This window comes from Scatophagus argus, chromosome 12 (genome assembly GCF_020382885.2).
Source record: "Scatophagus argus isolate fScaArg1 chromosome 12, fScaArg1.pri, whole genome shotgun sequence".
Classification (NCBI taxonomy): domain Eukaryota; kingdom Metazoa; phylum Chordata; class Actinopteri; family Scatophagidae; genus Scatophagus; species Scatophagus argus.
This window is the reverse complement of record NC_058504.1, coordinates 8,500,758-8,524,671: the sequence shown is the minus strand read 5'-3', so window position 1 is coordinate 8,524,671 and position 23,914 is coordinate 8,500,758. Positions and strand designations below refer to the sequence as shown.

General features: G+C 42.2%; 3 protein-coding genes across 8 annotated transcripts; 1 reads left to right on the top strand and 2 right to left on the bottom strand.

The window, feature by feature from the left end:
* Positions 1-34: 34 nt before the first annotated feature.
* On the bottom strand, positions 35-9,197 carry atp1b4 (ATPase Na+/K+ transporting subunit beta 4). Of its 3 annotated transcripts, XM_046406177.1 has the most exons (11): positions 9,026-9,197; positions 8,069-8,133; positions 5,545-5,554; positions 5,264-5,329; positions 4,409-4,625; positions 2,704-2,832; positions 2,459-2,563; positions 1,889-2,088; positions 1,256-1,312; positions 1,040-1,132; positions 35-948 (listed from the first exon to the last, which is right to left on the bottom strand). In XM_046406177.1, the coding sequence occupies exons 1-11, from the start codon at positions 9,035-9,037 to the stop codon at positions 787-789; spliced, it is 1,116 nt and encodes a 371-aa protein (XP_046262133.1). In that variant the 5' UTR covers positions 9,038-9,197; the 3' UTR covers positions 35-786. The 3 variants fall into 3 exon arrangements, with proteins under 3 accessions (XP_046262133.1, XP_046262134.1, XP_046262132.1); XM_046406178.1 differs by lacking the exon at positions 9,026-9,197 and having other exon boundaries at positions 5,545-5,594; positions 8,069-8,126; XM_046406176.1 differs by lacking the exons at positions 8,069-8,133; positions 9,026-9,197 and having other exon boundaries at positions 157-948; positions 5,545-6,252.
* Positions 8,422-17,601, top strand: tmem255a (transmembrane protein 255A). Of its 4 annotated transcripts, none has more exons than XM_046406181.1 (10): positions 8,422-8,883; positions 11,432-11,547; positions 12,242-12,304; positions 13,436-13,525; positions 14,526-14,591; positions 14,738-14,826; positions 15,018-15,089; positions 15,393-15,561; positions 15,722-15,868; positions 16,253-17,601. In XM_046406181.1, the coding sequence occupies exons 1-10, from the start codon at positions 8,823-8,825 to the stop codon at positions 16,394-16,396; spliced, it is 1,017 nt and encodes a 338-aa protein (XP_046262137.1). In that variant the 5' UTR covers positions 8,422-8,822; the 3' UTR covers positions 16,397-17,601. The 4 variants fall into 4 exon arrangements, with proteins under 4 accessions (XP_046262137.1, XP_046262135.1, XP_046262138.1 ...); XM_046406179.1 differs by having other exon boundaries at positions 8,428-8,883; positions 11,432-11,574; XM_046406180.1 differs by having other exon boundaries at positions 8,432-8,883; positions 11,432-11,574; positions 15,399-15,561.
* Positions 17,602-17,942: 341 nt separating this feature from the next.
* zbtb33 (zinc finger and BTB domain containing 33) lies at positions 17,943-23,729 on the bottom strand. The gene is made up of 2 exons (XM_046406174.1): positions 23,407-23,729; positions 17,943-22,023 (listed from the first exon to the last, which is right to left on the bottom strand). Exon 2 carries the CDS (start codon positions 22,019-22,021, stop codon positions 20,159-20,161), a length of 1,863 nt encoding a protein of 620 aa, XP_046262130.1. The 5' UTR covers positions 22,022-22,023; positions 23,407-23,729; the 3' UTR covers positions 17,943-20,158.
* Between the last annotated feature and the right edge of the window lie 185 nt (positions 23,730-23,914).

Here is a 23,914-nt window from a genome sequence, read left to right as displayed (position 1 = left end):
AGGAAAAATAAAATGACACAGATCTTTCACAGACTATTTCACAGTACCGTATGTCTCTTTATTGATCAGTCTTGTGTAGTATTTCATCAAAAGCAAATGTTTTTACAAAAGAAGGCAAGAAGTGGCTTGTGATGCTTTTATCATAAATGTATAATACTGCTCTAGTCAACAAAAATATTGTAATAGTGTATTTGCAGTCATTTATTATCTTTTTTTACTGTGTAAGTACAGCACAAGTCCTGCTCTCAGTGTTTGCATGATAGTTCTTTGAATTCTTACAATATACAATGTTGAAAAATATAATGCAAAACAAATTAGTACACTTTATCACACAAAAATGTGCACACAAAAACATAATCTAACCTGATAAAACAATATTTCTAAGTGCCTATTAATGTTTTAAGTCATAATTGGATTTGCATAGCCAGAAATGCTAACTATTGGGCAGAATGTAATTTAGTCTGATTAATCTTGCTAATCATTACAGAATATCAAGAATTACAGTGTAACTCACTCTATGCACTTGTCCTGTGCTCAGCACTTTGTTGTGGGTGCAGGTGCCAGTAGCACGCTCAAGGTACAAAGATACAACAGAAACACAAGAGTAAATATCTACTTCATGAGGAATTTGTTTCACAGCGGAAGACATGGATATTTAAGTGAAAGATGAGGAGAGGGAATTTACATATTTCATGGGAAATAATATTTCAACATCATATTTTTTTTTCTGTACGTTATCCTGCCTCGTTGTCACGGGAGCTTCCTGCTGGCAGCCATTTCTTTGCCTTACCCTCCGATGTCCAAAGAGAAGGTCACACTTCCCAGGTAGCGGTCAGTGGGTGAATCATTAATGATGCCCTTCCCATTCAGTTTGCATTGTACTTGGATGTGAGTGTCGTACTGCACTCCTGCAAAACGCACAGCCACCACCGGCGAAGAGTAGTTTACCTGAGGTCAAGATACGACAGGTGTTATTTCGAACTTAAATAATATTGTCTGTATGCCACAGCAATTATTTTCAAGGATGAAACTCACTCACATGTCTGAGCTTCCCATAGTATGGATAGTACTTCAGGTCAAAAATGCTTTTTGGAAAAAACTGGATTTCTCCCAATGCTTCTGGAGGTCCTTTCTGAAGAGGGGCAAGAAATTATGCTTTTTTTGACGCATATTTGATACAATTATTATATTCTTTTAATGACACATTACAACTGAGATACGGTTACAAGTGTGACAGTGTTGATGGTTACTGTACCTTAACTCCACAAGTTACGTTTATTGGTTTGCCCTGGCCAGGTAAGTAACCAAGAATCTATTAAAACGAAAGAAAAATAATAAAAAAACTGTCATCATGCAAACAAAAAAAGTTAAAAAACACTTCAATCCTATTTTGGTTCTATATATTTTGCCATGTCTTCCAAATGAACTCCAATGGATGTTTGCCCGCAAAGACCTTGTGGATGAAAACGTTCAATCAGAACAAATTTTGGCAGATTGACAATTTCCATGTGCCTCTAATTTTAATTTAATTCAGTTTTCTAATCTCTAATTTTCCTTTCTGTGTTTGGATGCACACACAACTGTCTTTGCTTCAAACTGAAACTGATCTCCAGATGGATAATGTCTTCATTTATCAATAATAAAAATTACATGCAGAAGTTTGCTCCTACTGAGAACTGACCAAACTTTCCACAATGTGATTACACGTGAGTCAATATTCTGAATGCTAATCTGGATCAAAAAAGCGGTGCACTTTGTGAAACGGTCACAAGATGTCGCTCAACGAGAAACAGTTCACTTTTATAATCCTTCTTTTATTTTTTGTGCTGCTATACATAATTGCACTTTCACGGTTTTCACAGGTTATGGTGACTGACACTCATCTTACCCGATTCATTCGAAGGAAGACACATGGCTTTCCCTGAGAATAGCCATAGTTGGGGTCCTGCAGGCCCGAGCAGTCCCCCAACCAGGACCTCTTAAACTGACATGCTTTCCGCTCTGCGCTCTCCTCCAAGTCATCCTGCATGAAGTATCTGTCCTGTGTGCAGCGAATATTCTTCCTCTCCTGAGCTCCATCGTTATATGCTGAAAATGGAGAGCAGAGAGAAAAAGGCAGAGACGGAGGGAAGCAGAACGAGAGAGGAGGGCATAAATAAACCCTTGCCACAGCAATGCCCTGCCAGACTCAGGCCTCTGATTAAGGAAGTCTGACAAAAGCAGTGTGTGAAAAAAAAATGCATTGAATTGCTGCACTCTGTCCACAAAGAGGCTTCCTTTCCCAGCATGCCCTGCAAAAACCAAATGAATAAAGGGGACAAAGGTAGCGAAGATGAGGATTAAGGCATTGCACGCCTGCTTCACTTTAAACAAACTCAATAACCTCATCAGACCCCCCACCACCACCACCACCACCCCACAACTTTAACATTATCCCCAACAATCACTAATGACTCACATTTTAGATATTCATCCATAGACCTCGCATACTTCTTCCAGGATTTGCGATCAGTGACATTAAAGGCGATCTCGTGGCCTTCTAGGTGTGGGGCCATCGTCATACCTGCCAGTGGAGACGCAGAGACAGTCAACTGTGCGGAGACTCGCGTAGAAGCAACAGACAGAAGGACAGTGGAGCAAAAAGACAAGAGGAAAGTCAGTGAAGGGTGCAGTGGACTGGTTTCAGTTCGGGCTTATATTTACCTGGTGGCATCACTCTGTCGTTGAAGGTTGGATGATAGGGGCTAATAGACCACATTAGGCAAAACAAACAGCCGCCAAACATGGCTGCGAGAAACACATAAAGTGCAGCATAGAAGAGAAGGATGAGGCCTAAAAGAGGTGTGAAAAAAGGAGTTATTAGGGTGAAAATTTTTGATGCAGTATTTGCAAAAAATAAATAAATAAATAAAATAAAGTATCTGGCAGAAAGCTCTCAGTAAATCATTCCTCTGATCTGAGCGGAAAAAAACAATGAGCCGTAAAGAATTTCCAGTTTTACTTTGTTTGGTCTGTCTGGACTCCAGCTACTGTCCTTGATCAGTACAGTCACTAATTTGTTTACTCAGATGAAAGCACTGTCCCTCCTTCATGTCTGAGTAAGCAAAATAATGCAAATAAATGGTAAAAAAAACCCAAAAAAAACAAAGCCACTGGATTGAGATAATGTGCAACCTTACAATAAAGAAAGCCGAAGAACTCTCATTGTGCTACAATTTTCAATTAACAGTCCATTAGCAACTAATCAAGCCAAACATGTCCTAAATTAAATGGCTTTTGCTGTGCGGGCAATTTCACAGGGGACTAGCTGCAGCCAGCCTTGCGTCCCCAGAGCCACAAAGGCCTTTCTGTTTGAGCTCAGTGAGAATTCTCCCAGCTGTCCTTTCACTCAGGAACACAGTGAACCTCCGGTTGCCATCGTAGTGAAGGTCTTTTGCAGCAATAGAGGCCCAGCCAGCTCCAAGGAGCCCCAATCACCCCACTCTGGTATTGTGTCCTGTCTTACACACTTGTCTCACAGGACACACAGCACAGACTTCAACTCAGGGCCTTTCTTCATCAGACACACGGGCCCCACTCCTCCACAAGTGTGCACACACTGGTTATGTAGCTGAAATCGGCTCTTAGTCCTGCCTGGTATCCAGCGTTTCAGATTATGCAAGTACCACACACACACACACACACGCAGACACACACACACCTTCCTTGGATATTCTCTCTACACTCAGTTGCAAGTTTGCCATTGTGTACAGTGGAGCTGAGGGAGGGGGCTCAACAGCGTCACATAGCAACTTCCCTGGAATACCAAGAGGCTGCTCCATCATCCTTGACTCAACAAACTCATCTAGTCTGCAGCTTCTGCCAGAAAAGTTCGCCTGCACCAAAGCTCAATTTGGCAGTGGGCTCTATGGATAAAAAAAGACAACAGCATCTCTACGTGTTTAGCTGCAACTGAGGGGCCATAAGCATGTTAAGTTCAGCGATGAGGTCGCCAAAGCTTTGGGAAAGAGGCTGTGGAGAGCATGGTAAGATGTAGAGGAATGTGATTCCTGGCCAATGCGAGGCCCGGAACAGTGCACTCCCGCTGGGAACACGTCCCCAGGCAGTCTGTTTTTGTCGGGACACTCTGAATTGTCCATGCACCTATGTAAACATTGAGCATAAGGACACACACAGACTTGCAGCACATTTCTCACCCTCTAAACAATCCCTGAGTGCATCTTTTAAAGACATTCAAACACCATATCTGCTCTTCTGTTTGCTTAAGATGATTCAACAGTAACACATTCAACACTAGGTTTGTAATTATTGGACACAAGCACTGAAAAAATAAAGCACTTTTGCATTAATCCAAATGTTTCTCCCCACAACTCAACAACACAGAACCTGTCTTTCTTCATCAACTCACTCCAGCTCTTTCCAGAGCGACCCATGAATTCGTTGGTCTCTGCATTCCACAGGTATGTCTTCAAGTCGTCTATTTTCTGGTGGAGCGTCCTCTTGGGTAACGGCCTGCGCTTCCATCTCTCAAAGTTCAGGTCTTCCTGCTCTAGAGGCTGGTGCTCGGCCAACTCCTCCTGCTCTTCCTCCAGCTCTTGGCCATGTTTGAGTATCACTTTGTGAGGCTGGTGGAAAGATGGAGAAGAGAAAATGCCCTCACCACACATATTCTCAACTGCTAAATTCTGCAGTCGAACTATTTTCTTTTGAAGTCACTGCAGGAAAAAAATGGCATGCCTTCTGCTCTGAGTATGACTGATGGTATAAACTGCCAGAGAGTGCTCTGCATATTAATGAACATCGCACTGCTGGTCCTGTCCCCTGTTTCTGCAAATTATAAACCCGCTGGTGACCTTTCTGGCACTCGTTGGGAGAGCTGACCTCCCCTGAGTGGACCCTCCTGCTTGGAGCAGCAGCTGCAGACAGCAGAGCTGGAGGGTCACTCTGACAGCCACATGTTACTCACTGACTCTCAGTCGTCCACAGGACAGGACACACAGATCCCAAAGGAATCACACAAGTCACTTCTTTCTTCTCTCACACGGAGCATTTGGCCCATGAAAGAAGCTGCTTTGAAATGTTAAAACTGCTGTAACGAGTGTGGAGTTTCCTACCTATGGAACCACTTGGTTACTGAATTAATGATATCTGAGCTGTTCATTACAATAAACTTAAGCCATAGTGGAAAAGATGTCTTAATATCTGCTTCAGTGGATACAGTGTTTAGAAAGTGACATGTTTTCTATTTATTTTCAGCACTTACAACACTCGGGTGATTTTTAAGGGGCTTCTCTTCAGCTCCTCCCACTGTGGAAACGGGCTCCATATTCTTCAGAAAGAAAAAGGGTACTTGTTATACCAATCACATCTACGGTGCCACTGACTTGAAGCGACGCATCTTTACATATGCAAACTTGCCAAGTCCAGAGACATTCTCAAAACTTTTTGCAGCCAAGCAATCTGAACGACTTGCTCAAGAATCATACACAAGAAATTATTATCGTAGCTGTACCAAATATAACATTAATTAAAGTTCTGACCTACCTGAAGATTTCTTGTCAACGAAAAACGTGGATTAATACGTCGAAAATCTTCTTGACTCCCAGGGAGAGAAAAGAAAAAAAAAATAATAATGTGTGTCAAAAAGTGTTTGGCGATTTCATTAGAAAGTTTTAGGCATTCAAACGGGATCTGGCGTGGAGAACCTCCTTCAACTAGGGGCGCATCATAGTGAATGAACGCTGGACAGAGAAAAACTGGGGGTGGGATGCAAAGTGCTTTTTTTTTGTCCCCGAGAGGTTTTGGCAGCAGCCTGGACCCCAGAACTGCATTCTGTACACGCACACCATCATCCATTGTCTGCTAAGCTGGGCTAAGACTGAAGCAAAGCCTGAATACAATATTTATAGCTTATCCCGACACAAGGCACTGCTGTCAGTCACTGCCAGGCTGCGTACTGTACGTGCACACACACCCGGATAACTTACTTTTACTCCCCCTAAACGTTTATCATTGTTGATCGATTTAACACGGCACAAAAGCATCATAAATATAATAATATCTGTCATCGGGTATTGTCCCTGCACATGCATGCATACTAATCGAGTTCACAACGCCAGCAACCTCCGCAACAGACTCTCGCAGGAACAACCTGCTCAACAGAAGCTTCCCTCTGGGGAAGTTCAAGTAGTCCTCATCCATGAGTGTATCTGCACTCCGGTCACGCAACTCCCTGTTACCCCATGTAGAAGTGGGAGAGGGGGGGGGGGGCTTTAAGGGAGTTTCCCCCAACCCCCTCCTTCTTTCTTTTTCTTTTACATGAAAAGAGAAATTTGCGTCATGGAAAAAATGTGTTCTTTGAGGTTTGCGCGGCAAAAAAAACGAGCACGTGTTCATGTGATGATGGATGTGTTTGGGTTTTTTAAAATTGAATTCCCGTGATTCTTCTCAGCACATGGGGAAATTTGCAGGAAAAAAAAAACACTCTACATGGAAAACATTCAGTTCATGCATCTGTCCGTGCAGAGTAATGACACGTTCATTGTCGGTGTGCCTGGCATTTAAAAGTAGCCTGACTGCATCTTCATCTGCAGCTACAGGCTGTATGTGCGATGCATTGTGCACTGCAAGAGGTTAGGTGTGAATTTGTGTAGGGAAAACTCCATCTTTACTATGCTGGGATACTTAACGTAATTCAGTAGTTCTAGAGCCTTCCACAAGAGCACCATAGGCGTGTCTACAATATGTCAGCTATAAACACCACAGTGCCTGGCATCAAATCCGCCAGTTAAGTGCAGCTATCTCACATCAAAAGCACTAAGCTGCTTTTGAACAAACAAACTACATTTGCAAATTCCCTAAGAGGTCATTATTCAGCCACGTGTCCACGCAAAAGGTTCCTGTTGCACGGGTGGTGTTTATGCAGCAGAAGCAACGCGACATAAAAACAAAGCTGGGTTGTGTTTTCATTGAGTCATTCATTGAGTTCTGTCAGAGAAACTGTAACCCTCAGAGAGTCTGCAAAATACTTCAAACGAAATGTATATTTTATTTATTCAGTTAACAATATTTTGTATCTTTAAATTAATTAAATAGGCCTAAATAAAAGAAATCCAACATAAAAACAGCATTCTCTTTAGAGTTAATTTCCCTGCATGAAGGTAAAATAATGCTTCACCAACCAAGGCGAAACAGAAAAGAGTTATTGATAAACATTATGATGTCAGTGGAGTCCTTGAGGGAGCTCCAGGGGGCAACTATTTTCTTATGTCTGAAAAATAATTTAGGAAGCAGTGGATCATTATTTTATCTCTTTGAATCCTGTGGTTGTTTTGCATTTTCAGTTCCACATCTGACTTGGATTTTTACCCTTTTAATGCTGCTGCTGCTGCTGGAGGAAATGAAGCAGAGGAGTCGACCTTCACAGTTTCCCTAACGTATGATGTAAGCCGACAAACAAGATGAATGAGCTCCTTTTTATTTCACAGAAGGAATTATTTCGCACAAAGGAAAACTCGTCCCTGGGACTTCAAACGCTGCCTACACGCAGGCAGCGCGACTCTGACTAGTCCTTAAACGCAACATCGAGCCTCGGACAGATGGTGGCGCTCGAAGCGCGGCCTGATAGCTGGCCCTGAGCATACACACACACACACACACACACACACACACTCAGAGCCTTTGCTTAAAAGCAGCAATGCCACTGTGTAGAAATACCCCGTTGTAAGTAATGCATTTAAATTTTCACTTTTAGTACAAAGTATGAGCATCAAAATATACTTAACGTATCAAAGGAAAAAGCAGTAATGGAAAATGGCATGTTTTAGAGTAATGTTTATGATCTTACTGGATTATAAATATTGATCCATTAATGTGCGCGTCACTTTTATCGTAATCTATAATATTACATAATCGTTGTTTTGTGGATTACACTTTGTATCCTACCAAATCTATAAAGTAAGTAAAGTTGTCAACAAACAGTGAAATAAGAGCACAAATCGTACAAGTACAATATTTGAATCTGAATTAAATGGCATAAAGTGGAAATACTCCTTGAAAGTAAAAGTACCTTGAAACTGTATTGAAGAACAGTACTTGAGTAAATGTACTTAGTGTCCTCCAATGCCCACACATCTGCGTCAGAAGTACAAAAAGCAGTATTAAACACACAGAAAATACTACAAAAACTTGCTGTCAAGCTTTATATGCATTATAATCTATTTAATCCCCATTATCACAAGCATTTGCTTAATTTGGTGAAATACTGAAAGTCTTTGTCTGAAATCCTGAGCCCAGTTACCCAGCAAAACGTAAAAGACAAAAGGAGAACAAGCCTGTATTAAGTTTTCTGACGATTCATCATTTGACCTGAAACTTGTGCACAATTACAGGCAGCTTTGTGAGTGTAAAATCTGCACAGTTTAGCAGCCTGCCGTCACACAGTTTGTAAGACTACATGCTTCTTCCAGTAGATGTGTGACATGCGCAGTGACAGCCAGCAGCAGCAGCAGCAGCAACTCGACTCACTGCCCGACACCGACACGCCGTGAGGACGGACACCGACACACGCGTGAGCATCGGCCGCGATGTAAATGAGACCGAGCCGGGCTGAGCCGGGACGCAGGACCGTAGTCGGAGAATGCAGCAGCAGGCGAACACACCGTCTGCGTTAGCTCGCCGCTGCACTCAGCTAGCTGTCTCATGTTTAACGAATAACACCGGGTCGTGATTGTTGTTTTGGTTTTTTGTTTGTCCGCTTGTTTGAACTTGCGACAGGATCGTCCGCAGCAGATTACGTTTTCCATCCTCCAAACCAAACCAGGATGCCTCCCGCTCAGAGCCTTCAATCCGGCAGCGGACTGACCCTCTCGGAGACGAGCGTGGGTAGGTGTGCGCAAGGTCAACGGTGTGTCTGTCCGCAGCGCGCTTCTCTTTGATCAGTCAAGTCATACGCTTTCAGCGCCGTGCTGTTAAAATACGTATTGCACCTCTTCGTACACACCAACAACGACGTATTAATCGTCACCTTGTTTGTCATAAACAGTACCGGCCATGTTTTTTTCCCCCTCACACAAAGGCAGACAAAAACACTCGTTGCACGTCTTTTTTTTCTGGTTTAGGCCGCAGCGCGTCACTGCAGGTGCGGCGACGTCCAGTAGCCAGAGCAGCCTGGATGGTTGGCTTTGGTGGGTAACTGGCCGACACAGACGTGTTAAGGATGCTCGGCTCCTACCATGGAAATCAAACGATTAAAATGGTCCGTTTGTGCAACGAAAAGTCAGGATTTTATACATTATAGTGCAGTCAAAAACAGGTCAATAGAAAGACTTTTTATATCCTTGTAAGGCAGCTAAGAAGGAGAAATGGTGAGTTGTTAGAGCACCTAATAAAGTTAAACAGAAGTAATCTACTTGTGCACTAATTGTATTCCCTGTAAGTCAAATAACAGTGCCGTTACTTGAATGTGTACATGTAGTTCCTGGGTCTCAGAAGTACTGCAGTTTTGACAAGGAATTCACATAATAAGAGAATAATAATCAAGAATTACATGGCAAAACAGATTTCACCTATGCTGAGGTTAAAGCTGCAGGAATGTGAGAAGATGGGAAAAGTGAGACATTCGTCATCAGCTTCCCTGATGCAGAACAGCCACACACTTTGTTCCATTTAGTGCATGAGACCAGCACACTAAAACAGTCAGCAATGTAAAATTAAATCCAATACACCGTCCTCGTGATTGTCGCTGTAACATGACTCCCAGCTCTGCATAATTGTCCATATATTTCGACATCCTTAATCTCAGTGGCCGTGCCCCTCATTATGCTTGGCGACAGGGTTTGACTGAAGCCTTACACATTTCCTGCTCAGTGTTGTGAGACGTTCGCCGATGTGCTCCTTGATGTGCAGGTCGGGAGCGTCAGCGTTCAGTAGCACTGACGTCCATCTGTGGCCTGCCAGCTCTTTAGTTTCCACATTGTGATAAAAGGGAACACGGAGGTGACGCAGATGACCTCTCTGTCCAGCTTTGTGATGATAAATTGAGCAGGACGAGGTAAAAATAAATGGAGTGTGTCACAGCCAGAGGCAACCGGGCCTTCTTCTGTCTTAGTGTGGGTCGATAATCCAACATCTGCTGAAGCTACTGTCGTTCCTCTCCCTCCCTGTCCTCAGTCTGTAAGTTGTCCAAAACGTGTTGAACATTAGAGACGGCGGCTCCTCTCTTCGAAGAGGCATCTGTTTTAAACCTGACAGGTTAGAAGACGTACGTTCCCTGACGCCGTACAGTTTGTGAAAGCAAAACCTTTCACACTTTGCTCACTTTCTTTCTTGTTCATGGTTGTGTTTTTAATTCGTTCATTTTTATGGTTGTTTGACGTCCAGATTGCAAACGTCTCATGCGGTGAGGTGATTCGTTTTCAGTTATGTTAAGCTTTATGTTAGTGTTGCTGTCTATCCTAAACTAAACTCATTTGATTGTAGAACAGGATGAAAACGTTGCTTTACAAATCTACAACAGGCCCATAATGTCACCCTGGCCAGACTCATACAGGAGATGACAAACAGCATGCACACTTGCAGCTTATGGACAGCAAAGTGTGTGTTAATTTGTTCATCCTGTTTACGCCTTCATTAGAGCTGAGTGGATATGAGTGGAGACAGCAGGAGGACAGCATACGGCAAAGATCCTGGGACTTGTTGCGATTATTCAGCATCTCAAAAGGCCACCCGGATGCCCCTTAGTTAAACTTTTTGACACAGATCACCTGAAAAAGCCTCTTTAATGTTAATGTATTGACAGTTTAGTACTGGTAAATATAATTCTTATAGGCACTCTTACATGTGTTTTCCCAATTCAACCACAGCATGAAACAAAGAATATATCAAGTTAAAATTATGTTTTAATTTGTTCTCTGTTGGTGCTCAAACCAGGGTTTTCTTCCTTCCATCATGAGCAACACAAGAGGTTTTGTTTGAAGGGCTAACTAGTTTAATGGCTTCTCCAAACGCTGCCGTGCTTTTAGGAATGAGCTCCATTAGGGAACTTACTTTCCCTCTGTGTCTGTAAACCGTGACACTGACTTGACAGTGTTAAATATGAGACTGTATCTCGTGTAAGTCAAAGCCGTAGTTCATCCTCTCCACAGTTTTGTCGATAGGGTGGAGAGTGTTTTATAGGATGCCTTTTTTAAAGTTGAATTCTTTGCATATTTCCCGTAAAGGTGAACATACCATATAAATTAGGACCCTTTGGCAGCATCTTCAAAACAGCACGTCAGTGTGACAGGGCCAGAGAAACTCCAGTCGTGTCCCCGTTACTACTTTCCATTACATTGCGGCTCGTGTTGGGTTGCAGTCGCAGCCTCGTCTTCTGATTTCACATCATTTTACTGACGACTCGAGCTGTAATGTTCCCTCATTTGTTGTCTCGTAGGCTCCTTTAAGAGGAGAAAGAGGAAATCCATCATCGTGACGGCGATGCTGCTCATTGTGTCTGTGCTCATCCTTATCTTTGGCCTGGCAGCGACCACCAGGACGCAGAACATCACGGTGGGCGGCTACTACCCAGGAGTCATTGTGAGTGCACAGTCACACCTGCGTGCACCTGCAGTGGGAGCAACAGGGTGAAGCTGCTCACTCTTCATAAAGAGTGAGGCGTGAGTGAAGTCAGAGTGTCTGAAGTGGGCCCTTCCTGCTCCTGAATTCTGATGAAAATAATTACTGAAGGTCTCTGAGGGGTGAATTTTCCCCACATTCATTATTCAGCATGGCTGTCATTAGAGGCTGAGTGAGGTAAAGTGTCTCAGCCCATAAATGTGTTTTCTTCACAGTACTCAGCTTTCAGCATTTGTCCTCTTACATAAAAGACTGACAGAAAAGCAGCCACTGTATGCCAGTTGCATTTCCAGCTTAAACCTCTTTTTCATCAGACTTATGATTTGAACCTCGAAATGTGTTGAGATTTCCAAAGAGGAAATGAACTTTGATTTACAATGCAAGACTGAGGGGAAACTTTTATCTCACAAATCCTCAGATTAGAGTAAATGAATCTATGGTTTATTTTGCTTATCTGTAAAAGTAAACAGTTGATATCTTTGTAAACAAGCTGAAATGCTTCTCCGGAGCCTTACTTTTAACACTAACAACTTGGTTTGTCCCATTTTATGAAATCAAAGCTTTATAGTCAAAGTAGATGAATGCCCTAACAGCTAAATGCCCTAACAGCTATTTTCTCTCTTCTCAGCTGGGCTTTGGCTCTTTTCTGGGAATTATCGGCGCTCATTTGATAGAGAACAAGAGGCAGATGGTAAGAGGATTTATATTACCTCTGTGCATTGAGATCACTTTCAGTGCTTGATGTCTCCTCATCACTGCAGTCACAGGGCACTGTCATTAACATGCGCATCAGTCCCAATTACCTTACGACAGCTTGATTATGTCGTTAATGTGACAATAGACACAGCAGACCTAACCCAGACTGTGAGTCCCACTTGGTCTGAGGAGCTTTTCTGTAGCGGAGCAAGTATCCTGGGCTTCAAGGGAGATTCAGCCAGAAATAGAAATAGGGTGTAAGTGGAGGAGGACCAATGTCCACACTGGAATGTGGGGAAGGAAACTGCAGATGAGAGGAGCCTGTGGGACGTGCCGGGCAGGAACTGTCAGGGCTGGATTGAAGAATGAGTTTGTACTGTGACACCTTTCCCATAATGCAGCAGAGGTCGGATGCCTGGAGTCCCAGAAGTCAGAATTTGTGTGCCACGACTAACTGGGCAATGACATGTTACACCACACTTCCTTCTGTTTTGTTGTTTGCTATGAAATGTTATACATGTCATACATGTCATACATGTTGATATTATTTATGGTTTGGGCTATTGGAAGCACATAACTTTTTTGTTATTACACTTTCAGTGGAGATGAATTAATTAGCTGATGTACAGCAGACTAATTGGCAGCTATTTTGACAATCGATTGTTTCATTTCTAATGACTTGAAGAATGATTCGCTGTCACACTGCACTATCGCACTGCCTCCCTCCCATGAGCCGGGCTGGCTGCAGACAGGGTGGGGTGATACGTAATTGAAAACATGCTGCCTTTCATTGAGGAGTGAAGGAGGAGAGTTGGGTGAATGGAGAAATGGCTGGCGGTGTTCGTAAAGAGCTCGGCACCGTGCCAGCCACGAACACCACTGGAGCTAAGTGACGGCCACAGCGCTGTCTCTGTTGTCCTTTACCCGGCTCACAACCCCCTCCACCCTCTCTCCATTCAGAGGTATTCATACTCAGAGGGGAGCACATGTGTAAGGTGATACACATCCTGCAAAAGTGGTGACAGGAGACGATTAAAAATCAAAATAGAGTGTTTAGGTTGAGGACATTGACAATCGTCATAGTGTGATGAAGAGTGATGAAGCTGAAGCTCCTCTGTTTTCACAGTTAGTGGCATCTATTGTCTTCATCAGTTTCGGAGTGGTGGCTGCCTTCTGCTGCGCTATTGTCGATGGAGTTTTTGCTGCGAGGCACATCGTAAGTAACACTGAAGCGTCTGCTTATTTAACCCAACCAATAAATTATGAATACAGATAACACTTTTGTTATGACAAGTTTATTCATCAATGCTGTCCTCATTAAAGCTTAATATAATCTGTCTGCATTAGACATTAAAACGTAAGCCCTTCTGCAAGGACATTGCTCACATATGGCAGGCTGCAGCAGCCACTGCGCCCTCCTCTGTGAGGTAAATATAGGCTGTGGTTCAGGGAGATCATCATCGTCCATTATGCAAAGTAAATAAAACAATAAATAACCACTAATGCACTCTTAAAACAATTACAGTAAAATAAGTTATGGCTGGGTGAAAAGGGAGACGAGCACCCTGAGCAGGTTCGTGTGGTGTCAGTAAGATGGAAACTTTTGTACACTAAACTAAAAACTCAAAGAGCCACACTGTTGGATGAAAGACAGTCAGGAGGAGCAGTATGATGCAGTTTCAGACTGAAGAGATGAATAACTGTCATGATTTTTATAGTGAACAGTTTGTCGTTTCTTCTGATATTGATGAGTTGCATCTACTGCGCTTACATCCAATCGAATGCATCCTATTCTAAAGTAAATTTCAGTGCAAAAGCATATTTGTTAATAACAGAGTTAAGTTTGCACTTTATTTTCTTTATGGAATAGGATTATTAAATGAAGATTATTATTCATTGTAACTTTAATGACTCTTGGTTGCTACCTCTGCAGTTTGTTAGATAACTCATGTTTCTAGAAGAGAGCAAAAAAATCCTTAGAGGTGTTTTACTGTACAATATCAAGTTTGAATTGAAGTATTAAAATTTGACACGGGGCCTCCTTTGAAAACAGGGCCTCAAGATTATGTAAAAAAGCTGCCTTCGAGCCCTTATGCTGTCTTTCAGGATTTTGTTTGACAAGTTCTTTTCCTCTTTTTCCTTGTTTCCTCTGATGTCATTTAGCGAGTGATGAATTGTGCAGTGAAATATCTAAACATGGTGTTTTCTTGTTGTAGGACCTCAGGCCTCTGTATGCCGGTCGTTGTGAGTATCACTCCAGTGAGACTGCATCTGACCGTGATGTAAGAAGCACATATTTCTCTTTATTTTCACCGAAATGCTCAGTGTTGCCATTTGTGGTTTAGCCATGACGTTGTATATTTTACACATAGATAAGAGACAGAAGTCGATGTAAAGTGTGTATTATAAAGTGTTTTTTGTCCTTTAGGTGCCCTGTCAGACATCATCACGCACATCCTGTAACTTGCGTGTGAAGAGCAACACCTGTTACTGCTGCGACCTCTACAACTGTGGGAAGTGAGTTGAGTGGTCGAGCACCCGACAGACCTCTAAATCAGCGGCTAGTCTGCTTTGCTGCGTTGCTTTGATTGTTTTGATTGTTTGATGTGTACCGTTGTGCCATTTTTTTGTGGGAGATTTTTTTGCACTGCAACTGCGTTGATTGTATTAGAACAAGAATGTTTGATTTCTTTTAACCTTTGTTTCAGAGAACATCCTCTTATGGGACTTCAGAATAAAGATGTTTTGAAAAAGTTTAGGAAATCATCCATGATTTGGAAGTAGGTTCCTTTTTGTTTTCTAGAAGCATATCGGCCATTGATGATCAATTCATGACATTTTTTTCCTCTTTTGTGAAGTGATAATTGAGTATTTGTGTCGAGTCTTTATGATTTTACCCACCGCAGAAGTGTGTTCTTAGGGTTTCCTCTCTACGTCCTTTTTGTATGTCTTTGCATGTCTCTCATTGAGTCTGGAGTACAAATGCACAGAGCCTGTTGGTGAGCATTAGGAAAAAAGAAAAACTTCATCAGTAACTTCTGTGGCTTGACTGTAGGCTGTTTCCCTCTCTGTCCCACCCACTGGGCTAGCCGTGTAGAGGTGATCGGAGGCTACCATGAGTACACCGATGTGAAGAGCTGCCAGGACGTGGTGCACCTTTATCACCTGTTATGGTCCGCTACCATCCTCAACATTGTGGCCCTTTTTCTGGGCATCATCACTGCTGCAGTGCTGGGAGGCTTCAAAGACATGGTAGGTCAATCAAGATATTTACCAACAAAGAAGAGAACTGTCTAATGTGCAGGAATACGCGTGACGATCCCTAATTGTGGCTTTATTGACGCGAGCTGATGCGATTTAGCGTTTGTTTGAATTGATCAAAACTGATCGATTTTCTTCACGTCCTTGTCAGACTCCCGCCGCTGCCTCAGAGAGCACATCTGAACCAGAGGCAATCACAGCTCCAGTCCCCTCAGAGCCTGCTCCACCCAACGCTTCCCTCAACTCGTACTACAACACTGCCCCCTACCTGCCGCCTTACAATGCCTACGACCTGCAGGTGCACACAGCCACTTCCAAGCTGCAGCAGTGCATGATGTGCATGGAGTGAGAATTTGGTCGGAACAATGACTGATTGATTATTGGCAGGTGTTTTGTCAGCGACCGAACAATCCAGTTCACATAAAGGGTTCTGTTAAGGAAATGTATGTGAAATTGAGCAGGCAGTATTATGACATGAAAGCAAATATTTTTAAATTGTGCGCTCTATTTTCTTCTGTTTTGTATTACTATGCATTCATGTGCTTTGTGTTTTTATCTTGTGTTTTGTGTTGCACTGATGCACAACCAGTTTCCCTTTGGGGACGTGATTCACTGAATATTCAGGACCATTTAGACTCATGTGTCACATGTCACTCTAATGAATGTTTTGGCTTTCCTGCAGGGCTCCTACATGTTCCCTGATTCGTCGGGCCTGTCCGATGACTCCCAGTCTGGAGCCAGCCACCTGTGGCCCACAATGATCCCCCCACGCTACTCTCCTCCTCACAACCATCCTGATGAGAAGCCCCCGCCGTACAGCCCGTGACATGGCTTCAAGCACAGAAGGCACCTGAGACGTTTGCGAGTGTTGTCAGATGCCAATCGAGTGGTTTGACTGCACAATTCCTCTGGACTCACAATCACTGAGAACTGTGCTGAGGGAAGGATGCTGAGGAGGAGGAGGAGGAGGACGAGCACAGAGCATGAAAACTTTGAGTTCAGCCCAACACAAGGGCGCGAGTATTTGTCTGCCTGGGCACCACTCACAGTCATGCCTGCACTGTGTGTGCGTGTGTGTTTGCGTACATATACACATTAAGAGAAGAGAGACAACCAAGGAGTCAAAGCCAGGAGTGTTTACACGTGCATCTGCCTTAAAGCGAACAGACTTCCAGTATACTGCAGCACTCACTCACCTGGACTTATTCTGTACAAGGTCGAAAGTTCTCTGCAAGCTCATGCTTTATGTTCACCTCCCTTTAGTCCGCATTATAAATGCTTCCTGCCTCAAGTGGTTCGTGTAATAATGATCACGGCACGTTTACGAGCCTCGTAGGAGATTGATGCAGTTAGATGAAAGCGTCTGTGTCTTTCCCGAATTTGAATCAGATAGAAAACTAAATTTGTTTGTTGTGAGCCCAAGCAGTTGTTTTCGTAGTGGTTAATAGTGTCACTGTAAAGGTAAAGTTAGCAGTAAAGGAGGTGTTACATGCTCATAATGTATGTACAGCAGTATGATATACAGATGCTCCTTTAGCAGTTAAGCCTAAGATATACAAACAGATAATGGTATCTATTTATCGGCTCTTCGGTTTATGTTCAAAAATATCTTGATCAGTGTGTGGTGAATCTTACAGCGCAGTCTTTAGGCAGAAATAAGCCATACTGCAGTAGTTGATAGGTCAGGATGGTTATCAGTCACACTACAAACCCTATTTAATGTATTTTCACTAGAAGCTGCAACGCAGGTAAGCATTTATCACCTCTGTTTGTAAGCAGTTGTAAAGTCACTTCTCGTAGTTGAAATGTGTTGTCTTTTCAGGAACTAACGTTGGTAAGGCTGAGTGTGAGCAGTCAGTGCTGGATTCACTGATGTGACATGGGAGATACTGAAAAGTGTCCACTGAGGGGGGGAAGCGTGACACCGCTGTCAGCTTTAATCACTGCTTTTTATAATTTCATCAACACATTCGCAGGGACTGACTCGTCAGTTCCTTTTTGTCTTGCCATTAAAAATATGTTTTGTGTAATTGAAATACTTTGTGTTTCTTTTTAGCCAAGCTGGTAAAGCTATATGGATGGCAGTGCCAGTCAGTTGTGGTCCAGACAACTAAATATAAATGAAATATCTCAACAGCCATTGGGTGATTTTACATTACAGTTTGGGCTGGTTTTTTTTCCTCTAGCGCCCCCTTGAGGTTCACATTGTTGGTTCCTGACAGAATATCTGATCTTCTGAAGCTGTAAAGACAGGATTTTGTATCAGTTGTTTGGACTTACTTTACTCATATTCTGCATTCTCAAAGACAAAATGATTGCAAAGGTTATAGTTGTGTTCATTTTTAGATGCTAGAGAAGGTGCACAAGTTAAATTTGTAAAAGAATAATTTATTTACCATCCGGGAACCTTAATTGCCAAATGACAGAAAAGGAACATTTTGTACAAGGTTGTACAATGGCAGCAGTATTTCATAACTATTTCATTTTGTCTACTGCTATAGACCTAAAAAAATCCATCTGAAATAGTAAGAAAAAAAATATACACTGTACATCACACACCAAGTTAATCTAAAGCCAGCATGATTTTACTGAATTACACTAAAAAGACTCTCATATTTATGCTACTTCTTTTTTACTCATACTTACCAATCACTACATTTTGAGACAATGGTAAAAAGTGAAAAAGTAAAAATATTACAAAAAGATCAAAAGCCAAGTGCTAATGTGTACAGACTGAAATAATCCTCAGTTTATGTCACTCTTATTGTCCCATTAGTACGCAAAACCTCTGGCCTCCGCTATGTAGCTGGCAGATTTTGGTATTACGATAACATGTTATATAATGGCAAATTACAGGTGTATCAAAATAAAACAAGTGCTTAATGAACACAAAATAAATCATGCCTGGATTTCCAGTCACTGACGAATAACCACTGTACATCTTCCCTGCCACCCACATGTGGGACAGGCAGCAATCGGACAATGTAAAAATATATTTCACAACATAATTAACATTCTCTTATACAGAATTAGGTTTAAAATGGTCTCTCTCTAAAATGAATACCAGGAATGATCAGTTCAGTCTGCTAAAATCTCCATCTGATCCTCCAAAACAGACTTGAGATTCACGATTGATGCGGCTGCTGTCAATTGATTTAAAATTCATGTAATCTTGTTATATCTCAATATGCGACACCATAATGGTTACACACACAAAAAAAAATCAGCTGAGAGTTCATATATTTTAAATAGGTAGCCCCATTTCCATTTTAATAAATGGAGCTCAACAGGCTGCTTAATGTCATCGACAGATTTAGGCAACATGGGTTAAAAAACAAAAACCAGAGTTGAAACAGAGAAAACCATTCAAATGTCGCATTTCATTCCTTGTACAGAAATCTTCAGGGCAATACAAAATTTGAAACTGAAGACCAAAAGAAATCAACATTAGTCTGAGTCTGCACAGCTGTAATTCGCCTCATACAGTGAAATCCTACACTGGGTCCACAGCAAACCAGCATGTGACCACATCACTTGTAACACCAGGTGAACATACCACAAACCTGCAGTATCAGCTGCGTGCTCAAGACCAGACTGGACAGGTAGTGCTAACCACTCGAGTAAAAGATGGGTGTTTGTGACGGGTATGACTATTTGTTATCTTCCGACATTTGTACTTTTTTTTTTTTTAAACAGAAAACACACATTTTATATTGTAACATATAGATGTTTCTTTACTAGAAATGACATGCAATATAGCCAACAGCAAGTAGGCTGTTATGATCTTTACTAGGAATGCATGATAATTACTGGCTCAAGCCAAAGGTGTTGTCACTGGTGTGGACGTTTCTTACAGTTTCAGAGGAACACAGCATGACTGTAAATTGCAATAAATGTTTGAGAAGGGTTCTGAGAGGAGGGAAAAATGTTAACAAAAACATTATACAGCAGTGGAATATTAAATTCTTTGCTCTTTACATCTTAGCCATTCTTAAGTTAGGCTCAAGGTGGTAGTCAGCTGATTTTGTTGGTAATGGTTGCTCATGTCACACTCTGTTGGTTTGACTATTGATTTATATGTTGATACACTCATCCACCCAATATTTCCAGGGCAGTTTTTGCTTCTGGTATGAAATTTACTTTAATTATTTTCTTAACAATTTTACTGCGTTTGAACAACTTCTATGTTTTTATCATGAACTGCAATTATACAAAAAGATCAAGGCTATTACACAAGCAGAGTAACATGAATCAATGTATGGTCACCTTGCAATTCTGTCCTGCAATATTCCCTCCGTCTCCATTTAACTTCAGCTGAATCTGGTACGACTGACAAATTCAAGCTTTTGTTTCCTGTTGGTGTAATCTAGAGCTGGATCTGGCATACTCACAAATTCGAGTTCACCGTTGATCAATTTCACCTGCGCGACTCTGACATTATTCTCGCATGCATCATCACCACGTTCAGCACATAACACCAAAAATTTTGAAAAAACTGAAGGGAAGAATATTGTTGACATGGAACCAAAGAGCAAAAAAAAGGGTTGAGGCACCTAAAAGGCACAGGTAAAGAAGCAGTCAGTGTTGCTCAGTAGGTCTCTGGTATAACAAAGTCAAACTCTGTGGCTCCCTGTGGAGGAGTGTTTATGGTTGACCCCGGTCGGACATCAGCATCAGGAGGCATGTGGGCATTGGGCTCAACAAATATGTCATCCCAGTTCAGCATCCTGGTTTGGGTGGAAGAGCGGACGTCTTCTCCAGTGGTGGTTATATGATGCACGCTTCCATCCTCGGATATGACAGGGACCCCCGGCCCGTCAGTAGTCCATGAGTATGGTTTCATCTGCACCGTTTTACACGGCAGTAGTCGGTATAAGTTGTTGTCTGTGTCGTCCTTCTCTTTCCTCCCGCTGGGATCCTGGTTGTGGACTTGCTTGCAGTGGGTTGACAATACTTGGTAGTTCATAAACATTTCATTGCACACCAAGCACTGGTACCTCCTCTCTCCTGTGTGGTGGATTTCATGTTTTGTTCTGTACTCAGCCAAAGCAAAGACCTTGTTACAGTACCGACATGGGTACTTCTTTTCCCACGAGTGGGTGTTGAAGTGACGGCGCAGGCTTGTCAGACACACATAGGGACGTTTACAGACGATGCACACATAGAAAGTCTTCCCATCCATGATCAGCTCATAGTGATCCTCGAGCTCTGTTTTGGTCCTCTTCTTGTTGGGGCTTGTTTTATCCATGGGTTTTAAAGGCGTTGCCATTAATGACCTCTTCCCTTTATTGGCTTTAGAGCCTCCTTCACCTGGATCTTCCTTCACTGGGACAATATCATAAGTATTTTCTCCAATATTGGCATACACTTTACAGCCTGATGAAATTGAATCAATCTCTGTGGCTGCATTGAACGGTACTGTCTTCTTCGCTGCTATAGTCGTCTTGGGAATGTTTGTTTTATTTGCTTGGCCTTCAGACACATCCGAAAGCATTATTTTGAAATCCCCTTGCTGAGATGAAGTCGAAACTTGTTTCTTGTGGACTCCCATTATATCACTGTTTTCAGAGGGCTGAGAGGCACTCAAGGGATCAGGGGTGAAACTGCTTGACCTGGCTGGAGTTGTGGTAGCACTTCCTGAGGAAACTCTTGCAGGGGAAGATGAGTTATTTGAGCTGCTGTCTGGACTGCGCAGAGGGCTGGTGTTGGGCAAACTAGGATTTGGACAACTGATGCTGGGGGGCTTTGCAGTATGTGTTCCTACAGGGGTTTGGTCTTTTTCTGCATGTTTTGCAACTGCTTGATTTGATTCTTCACTTTGCTTTGATGCTACATTTTCTGATTCAGATGAATCTAAATCAATGACCTCACCAGAGCTGGATTTCTGATTGGGACGGCACTGAGCATCTGTTTGTGAGACAAACAAAACATCACTGTCCGAATCCTCCTCATTGCCTGCAGGTCTGCTTGGCTGATTGAATTCCTCCGCAGATATTGAGAATGACTCTGTGATGATCGGCATCATCTCTGTGGATGTGTCATTTTTGTTTTCTGTCTCCTTAGACAAACCAGGCAGACCCTTAACTTGTGACAGCGGTGACCCCAAGTTGGCAATGAATTTGACTCCCAGTATCTGCCCAGCATTTATGAGCTCCTCGAGCATGTCGGAGCGGACCCGATAAATCCTGGAGGTATAAATATAATTGAGAATCTCTTCAAAGATTTCTGCTCTGATGAAGTTTAACTCAATCACCTGTCCTGCAACACTGAAGAGCTGGTGGAAATATGTACTTGATGCAGACAGGATTGTTTTGTGAGCTCTGAATTTCCTTTCTTGTATGATAATGGTAACATCACAAAATAATCCATGGCTTCGCTGCTCATTCATTGACTTCAGCACAGCTGCTGAATACTGTGTGTCAGTCGCAGATATCAGCTTTAGACTTGGCATGTCTGTAAAGAGTAAAATCACATAAGAAAAATTAATTACACTTCTGAATACGCAAGAAAACTCGTTAATTACATGACCTGACTGGATATGCAGAACACTATTAGGCACCTTAACAACCCAAACACTTCAAAGTTTCCACATCCTGCTTTTCCAATTCAAGTAACACTGGTGGTTATATAGACTTCAGTTACTGTCCAGTAGTACTGTACTGCCTAATACTGCAGTAGTCCAAGATGAGGGTTATAATGTCTTTTTTTGTGGAAATTGTTTAAAAGAGTGATTTCATTCATTTAGGCTGTAGTTTGATGTGAATTATCAGCATTTCATACAAAGAGTGGAAACGTGAACATCAGTGTACAACCACTGAGTTTCTTCTGGTCTATTCTATGGAAAAGAGTTGCCTTTCATTGTGTTTCCTGTCTGCCACATCTCTTTCCGAGTGGCTGGATCATCCGCATCGGAATTTCATTTGCCACTGGAGCTGTAAGTCAATTCACAGAATATGTGCTCGTCCTCCTGCTCTGTTGTTGATGAGCTTTGTATTGTATTTGAAGTTTTTTGTTTTACTTTTTTTTTTGCTCGTTATTTTGGACTTGAGGGCCCTGATGCTTTAGTTGCTCACATTTCTGCAATGTTCTGCTTGCACAGCAAGGCTTGTTGGCTTGTTAAGTCAGGAAACAGAGGGGTGATGACAGCTCAGATCCATGTAATATTGCAGTGAACTAGCAGGCACAATAGCAGGGTTTCACCCAAGTGGGATACAGCAACCATTTATACACCTGTGTGCTTTCTGTTACGAAGGTAAAATGTCTGCTTTGCAACAAACCCATTTTAGTTGGTTTATTTGTTAACCACTCTTCTGTTGATCCATGTTATCCATTGTTACACTTAAGGGTCCAGCAGCTTTTTCTCGTTTTATTGTTTTTTGGAAAGGTTTTGTGGTAAATTTGCTATGTTATTCCTTGGGTTCCCCTAGACATTAAATGCAAATAAATTTTAACAATGTTTTGCAAATCAGGCAACAAAAACAATTACGTTACCTTAGCTGACGTTAAACGTTAGTTTGTCAGAGTTGTAATAACTAGATCAAATTTTAGTCTAGCATGACACTGCACAAGTGCAGAACTACGTTTAAATTTTAACGGCGACATTAACAACATTTGCTACTTTCACAGATCTACAATGTGCTTATATTCGGATGCTGGTAGCTAGCTAACAAAGGTATCGCTGCTCCTTTCTTCCGCTTAACGAAAAGTGGACAGAGAGGCCTACTATTTAAGTGCTTGTTAGCATGCTAGCATCAGTTACAACACCACAATAGTTGACATGCCATTATGAGCTCTTGCTACATTTAAATGTCTAAATATTAAGTTCACTCTGTTTACCTGCGACCCTGGTGCTTTCTGCCAAGTCTCAGCAGGACCGCTACCACCGACTGTAGCAACTTAGCTGCCTGTGGACAATGGCTAACAACAGCTTCCCCTGCCAACCGCACTCGGCGCTAACTACAGCCTCATTGATTGAGTAGCCACAAGGAGTCGCCGTCGTGTGGGATTAAAATCTATTGGTCTGAAACATCATAACATTATAAGATATATACATATAACATTTACAATTCGTGTTGAACCATAAAACAATTATGAAATAGTGCTATTTCCTTTGCAAATTGTTTACTTTTCCACACCGGGTTTGCGGTCAAGATAACTACCGGTTCATCCCTGTCACCTTCAAAATAAAAGTGTAGCGACTGCTGCTATTTCAGCGAACATGATACTACTTGTAATAAATTAAAGTACCTGGTTACTCAGTACTCAGGTTAATTGTGGATTCTCTTCTCAAAGCTGCTGCTGGATTCCCTTTGAGGCGACTGTGTCTGAATTCAGCGTGAAGCTG

Excerpts from the sequence above, each read along its gene's own strand:
- atp1b4 (XM_046406176.1), bottom strand. The coding sequence starts at position 5,856 with ATGGATGATGGTGTGCGTGTACAGAATGCAGTTCTGGGGTCCAGGCTG. Across the intron at positions 2,833-4,408 it reads TCGCTCTGGAAAGAGCTGGA|GCCTCATCCTTCTCTTCTAT; the intron begins GTGAGTTGATGA and ends CACCTCTTTTAG. Across the intron at positions 2,089-2,458 it reads TATGGATGAATATCTAAAAT|CATATAACGATGGAGCTCAG; the intron begins GTGAGTCATTAG and ends CTCCATTTTCAG.
- zbtb33 (XM_046406174.1), bottom strand. The coding sequence starts at position 22,021 with ATGCCAAGTCTAAAGCTGATATCTGCGACTGACACACAGTATTCAGCA.
- tmem255a (XM_046406179.1), top strand. The coding sequence starts at position 8,823 with ATGCCTCCCGCTCAGAGCCTTCAATCCGGCAGCGGACTGACCCTCTCG. Across the intron at positions 11,575-12,241 it reads GCTACTACCCAGGAGTCATT|CTGGGCTTTGGCTCTTTTCT; the intron begins GTGAGTGCACAG and ends CTCTCTTCTCAG. Across the intron at positions 12,305-13,435 it reads TAGAGAACAAGAGGCAGATG|TTAGTGGCATCTATTGTCTT; the intron begins GTAAGAGGATTT and ends CTGTTTTCACAG.